General features: G+C 26.5%; 2 protein-coding genes and 1 long non-coding RNA gene across 3 annotated transcripts; 1 reads left to right on the top strand and 2 right to left on the bottom strand.

The window, feature by feature from the left end:
- The first annotated feature begins 836 nt into the window (after positions 1 to 836).
- LOC147658031 (uncharacterized) lies at positions 837 to 3794 on the top strand. Its single transcript, XR_015291306.1, has 2 exons — positions 837 to 1260; positions 3189 to 3794. It is a non-coding gene; the product is annotated as an uncharacterized LOC147658031 (long non-coding RNA).
- Nsun5 (Nop2/Sun-like domain containing protein 5) lies at positions 1849 to 6029 on the bottom strand. The gene is made up of 6 exons (XM_012484029.3): positions 5417 to 6029; positions 4939 to 5206; positions 3345 to 3601; positions 3143 to 3258; positions 2893 to 3065; positions 1849 to 2798 (listed from the first exon to the last, which is right to left on the bottom strand). The coding sequence occupies exons 1-6, from the start codon at positions 5540 to 5542 to the stop codon at positions 1981 to 1983; spliced, it is 1758 nt and encodes a 585-aa protein (XP_012339483.3). The 5' UTR covers positions 5543 to 6029; the 3' UTR covers positions 1849 to 1980.
- Positions 3684 to 5206, bottom strand: LOC105734915 (uncharacterized). Its single transcript, XM_086905195.1, has 2 exons — positions 5094 to 5206; positions 3684 to 4890 (listed from the first exon to the last, which is right to left on the bottom strand). Exon 2 carries the CDS (start codon positions 4786 to 4788, stop codon positions 4366 to 4368), a length of 423 nt encoding a protein of 140 aa, XP_086761321.1. The 5' UTR covers positions 4789 to 4890; positions 5094 to 5206; the 3' UTR covers positions 3684 to 4365.
- Positions 6030 to 6031: the final 2 nt, after the last annotated feature.

Genomic DNA, 6031 nt, shown 5'->3' with positions numbered 1-6031 from the left:
CGTTGGAAGACGGCTGACCAGATTCGTCCCTCAACCACTTAAGCAATCGAGCGACCGAGCGGCTCGTATATCACGTAAGCGTGAATCAGCAGGATTCGAATGAATAGATTCGAATTTCTAGATTCACGAATAATATTAAAAATATCATAAAATTAAAACGATATTTTAATTCTTGCATTTTCTTTTTTAAGAATCGGATTTATTACCCGATGTTGCACGATTGTTATATAAACGGATCCAAAGCTAAACGATCGAAGAATCAAAATAATTTTGCGTTGGATTTGCTGTTGAACGCTTGAAATATATATATATATACGCTGGAGCAAAGTTCATGGGGGTCAAGCAGGTCAAAGCGTTTCGTGTCACGGAAGTACCGATATCCGAGTTAAGGGGGCATTAGAAAAAGGGAAAAGTTTTTTAGTCCACGTGAAAGAAATACGCTTCGATGATTTCACGCGATATCCAAGATCCCTTTTCCGGGGAGGCGAGTGGAAATAACAATCAAATCTGCCTTCAAGATATCGACTTTACAATAAAACTGGAAGAGTCATTGGCCAAAGTTGGTTACAGCTTCAAAGCTTGTTGTATTCACGAGATAGAGATAAGAAATTTGTTGGATATATACAAAGAAAGAATTGCTTCTTATTTTTATAAAAAAAAAAGTATTTTATTTTATTATTGGTGCTCGTACTTATTAAAGATATATAATATTGAGATTATGATACACGATTTATCGAAAATGTTAAAACATGTTGATTATTACTAGTAATATTGCTTTTCATTATTTACATTATACCTATACGGCCTATGGTTGAATAACCTCCATTTATCCTACCGTCATCGCGCTGTACTTTTCAGTTCTACACAATATATATGTGTATAGGCTGTGTTGCGTTACGTTATCCAACTCGTGTTCCTCCTTCTTTTACTATAATCCATGAATTCTTAAATTTCGTAAACAATAAATCATTTCCAATCCAAGATTATTAAAGTGATATTTTCATTTGGAAAATAATTATGAAGGTGCTAGATTAAATTACTATCATAAATATAATTAATGATAGAGTTATATGGTTATACCGTGTATACGTAATTAGTATTATCGCATTATCATTGTAATATTAACCACGATTTCACGAGAGGTCAGTTTATCAAAAGATTCTTATCGGAAGGTATTCAAAGACCTTGTAAGTCAACGCGACAAGGCATAGAAGGGTACACATGGAATGCATTTGATTCCGAGAATAGCAAGATAAGCAAGTACGTGGCAAAGGCGTATTTTTCACTACTCATCGAGGAAACATCGTGTACATCATAAGAATTATCAGGAACGTTTTAACGGGTATTCTCGAGGTTGAAATTTTTGAACGAATTTCATATTTGGAACGAATATATATTTTCGTGTTATTGGGCCGTAAAAAAACAATATTAAATTAAGTGCAAGCACGAGAATGTAATAATTTATTAAGTAATTTTTTTTTTTTTAACGTACTGCTCTTTCTTATTCAATTTTTTTCAACAAGAAATTAAACGAAATGAAAGGAAAAAAACAAATAATACGAGTTAACGGATATAATTTTATGCTCCAAATTAATTATTTTATTTATTTATTTATCTATTTTTTAATATTTTCCCAAAAAATATATAAAAATTATTATAACGTGTTTGATCCGAAGGACACAACCCTCTTTTACGTGATGCGTGTTTGAGATTTCGTGCCTTGGTCAAAAGTTGCACGACATTACCACAATAAAAAGACGTTGATCTTATCCGAAATAACGATAAAAATAACTGAGAAAGTATCACGCGGACAAATAAACGAAATAAAGGGAAAAAAAGAACATCGTATTATTTATATATATATATATATTTCTCTTTTTCTTAATTCATCGATATATCTCATCATTATTTTTGCAACTGAAATATAAAATATTTCTAAATATTTTACGTAACAATAATAATGAAATATTAATTATATTTTTAAAGGGTCTTCCTTTTTTTTTTCGGCAATTTTAATTCTTTACGAATAGATAATCGTCGTATTTTATGAGGTTTTAATTTCATTTTCTTTTTTTTAATTACAGGTTCGCTATCATTATTATCAGAAAGTTTACCGCTATTATTTTGAAAAAATTCAATTGTATCATTTTCAGAAAGTTCATTATCGTTATCGTTTTGAGAAAACTTATTTTGAGAAGAATCAACGTCATTATTTTGAGAAGATTCATCGCCGTCACTTTGAGAGGAATCATTATCATTATTTATTTCCTTGATGCTATTGTCATTTATGTTTATATCCTTAGAATTTTCTTGATTCGTTTTTCTTTTCCCACGTTTCTTTCGCTTTCGCGTTGTAGTTTTTTCATCGTTGATTTCAATCTCTTCTATCTTGTTGTTTGATGCATTGTTTTCTTTATGTTTATATTCAGGTAAAGATATATTAAAATTTCGTTCAAATACAGCAACGAAAAAATCATTGCACATATCCACGTCGGAAATGGCATAAAGACATTTGTCTGAACATTTATATTTCTTCGAACTAAAGTTCAACCATTCTTCGTTCAATAACCTTTTAATTGGGACAAGTTCGTACGCATTTTGTATATTTTCAAGAATTTCATCTATTACTTCTTCGTTTTCTTCGGAATGAGTGGAACAAGTGCTATAAACGACCCTCTTCACGTTTGGGAAATTTAATAAAGCGTGTCGCAAAAGAAAAACTTGAAACGCTTGTAATTGTTTAAGACGTTGTGGATCTCTTTTTTCTTTACCATACACTATTTGTCTATTCAACATACCTGAAAAAATTTAATCAAAAGTTTTCACTGAATTTTTATTTTTTATATTTATTATTATATATAATTATATTTTATATATTTTAATTACATTTACCTGAACCTGAACATGATGGATCAACTAAAATATATTCCACTTTAGAATATTCATTTGCCTCCAAAGTTAACGAATCTTTATTAATAGTTTCAACGCAAGAAGCGTTTGTCAGTTTAATTTGTTCACATAATGTTTTATATCTATGTTCATCTTTTTCCACTGCATAGATTTTTCTATAAACATAATGTTAAATTATATATCGAATATAAAATTAAATTAATTTACGAATAAAAATCAACATAGACTTTACCCTGTGTTTGTCAATAAGGCAGCTAAATGAGATGTTTTCATTCCAGGAGCTGCACACATATCAAGTACTATAGATCCTGGTTCTGGATTTAGTAAATATGAAGGAAGACAACTAGCCTGAAGGAATATAAAAAGAGTATATAAAATTAACAAAAATATACATATATATATATATTTTTTTTTTTTTTTTTGATAAAAATTACCTTATCTTGTAAAATAATTTCTCCATTTTGGTAGCCAGGATGATCATAGAAAATTGTATCAGGTGGAAAAACAAGTATTTCCGATATATGAAAATCCTGAATAAAATTCGGTTTTTTCAAATTTTTTACAATATTTAAATGTTGAATATAATTCGAACATTTTGGCAATAAAGACCATCCTTCTTCTTGAAAATAGGATATTCCTTTTTTTAGTGTCACTAACAATGTGTTGATACGAACGTACCTTGCATTTTTTACTGAAAAAAATGAGATTTTTTTTGTTAGCAATTATATAAAGGTATATTTAACTTTATAATGGATATAAAAGAAAACTCGTGCTTTATGACTAAATTATTTATTGTTAAATACATATTGAATCGATCTATATTCAATACTGGCATAATTATATTTGTACAATAATAATAAAAAAATATAAGAATATAAATTACATTTACTATATGTAATTATTACAAATACCAAATATTAATATGTTATTAATATATAGTATATATAAAAATAAAAGGTACTCTATACAATTTTAATCTACAATTACAAATAACTCGTAAATTACTCGCGCAGAAAAAAAAAAAATAGAATGATTTCAAGAAAGATATGATAATATGATATATTTATAATATGATATATATTAATTTTTTTGTAGATAGATATTAAGATAGGAATTATATGAAAATCACATAATTTTTTGTAAATGAAATTATTAAATTTATTAATCTATCCAGTTTGTTTCAATATAATAGTTTTTTTTTCAATATAAAAATGATTTTTTTAAAAAATATATGTGATTAATATATAATTTTTTTATATGTTCATCTATAAAAAAATTAATTATAATATTATGTTCTCCTTCAATGAAATCATTCAATTATTTTCTGAATTATTTTTTATACAAGTAACAAGTAATTTATGAATAATTTATAAATATTGATTAAGATTGTATACCTTTTATGTATAAGATAAATACAATCATTATTTTTTATACATTTAAAATTTCATTTAATATCTAATCAATTTTTTCATTTAAATTATCATTGGATGATTCTGCAATTAATTTAACCTCGGAACCATTATCAGGTTCATGAAGTGCTTGATAAATATAACAAGCTATTATTAAATTAACTGTAATCACTGCAGCAAATACAGAAATGCAATTTGTTATAAATCTATCTGCATGAAATTCAACTTTCATAACATGTTGTACACCAAAAAATGCAACAAATGGAAGAGTAAACATGGCAATACTATATAAGAATAATTTTCCCAAAACGTCTATGAAACTCATAGCTGGAATTTGATCTCTATTTTGATCAAAAGAATTTTCTTTCTGATTTATTTTTTGTTGATTTTTATGCATATAAGAGAAAAATTTTTTAATTCTGGGATGTCGGCTAGTAAGTATTCGGTTGTTACGGATGATTAAAACCATTAATCCAGATGCAAAATTCCTTTAGAAGAAAAGTGATTTAATATATCTTAAATTTAAGATCAGATGTGGCTATTAATTTCCTTGTACATGAATGGCCCATTTCTGTAAACATAATATGCATTCATTGATAAGTAATACAATATATTTTACCTCTTTCAGAAGATGTTGGAAATGCATCAACACCAATATTGTTTAATTCTTCCCGTAATTTTTGTTCATAAGCAAGAATAGTTTTAATAGGTTTACAGTCAGTTTTCAAGGCGTTTTTGCCCCAAAGTAATTCTGTTATTAGGATTTTTGCTAACCATGCATCGAAACGAGGCTCATTGATTAATAAATTGGTTTTATTTATTAAGCTATCTATTTGTCCTTCTTTTTGCAACGTTTTGACGCACAAGGAATATATTGCGGATTTATTCTAAATTGTTGAAAAAAATTAAGAAAAATTATTTAATAACGATATAAATAAATCTTGATGTATATGCATTGTTTCGAAAACCATGTGATCATGATATGATTATAAAGAATAATCATTTAATGAATTTTTAATATACATATATATATATATATATGATATAAATTTATTTTGGTTTAATTTTCTGTTCTCCATTAATAAAAATAAACTTACAGGATGTCTTTGATTATAAATCAATGATTTGAGACTGCCACCTTTTTCACGAACTTCCTGAATGATTTTAGCAGCAGACTTATAAAGTCTTGGAACTTTGATGGAATGTACAAATTCTTTAGGCATGTTATTGCATCAGAATCGTAGCGTACTATTTAATATCAAACGTAATATCAATCACTTACTATTCAATTAATTATTGGCTTTTTTATAGAAAGAAATTCTTTGTATATATAAGATAAAACATGTCCGCCATGCTATTAGAAAATTACGCAGAAAATCAGTGGATATGTTGTACACATAAAAAGAGAAAATTATTTTTATCGAAAAACAAGAAGCTTAAAATAAAATTTAATTGAATAAATAATTAATCTTGCGAACATATATTTTTTAAACTATTTGCAACAATTTTATCGCAGATAAATTCAATATTAATATTTTATATGGCGCTTTATTCAAAATCAATTTAATAATTTTAATAAAATTTAAATTTAAAAAAGAAATAAACAATTTTTCAATAAAAATAAGTTCAAAATATCTAATATTATGAACAAATTTTTTACAAAATAAATAAATGGTTATGAAGAAATTAATGACAATTAAAAATAAGCCCTC

This window comes from Apis florea, unplaced genomic scaffold (genome assembly GCF_048593485.1).
Source record: "Apis florea isolate Af1SG1 unplaced genomic scaffold, ASM4859348v1 contig_2411_pilon, whole genome shotgun sequence".
NCBI classification, from domain to species: Eukaryota; Metazoa; Arthropoda; class Insecta; order Hymenoptera; family Apidae; genus Apis; species Apis florea.
This window is presented reverse-complemented; position numbering and strand designations above follow the sequence as displayed.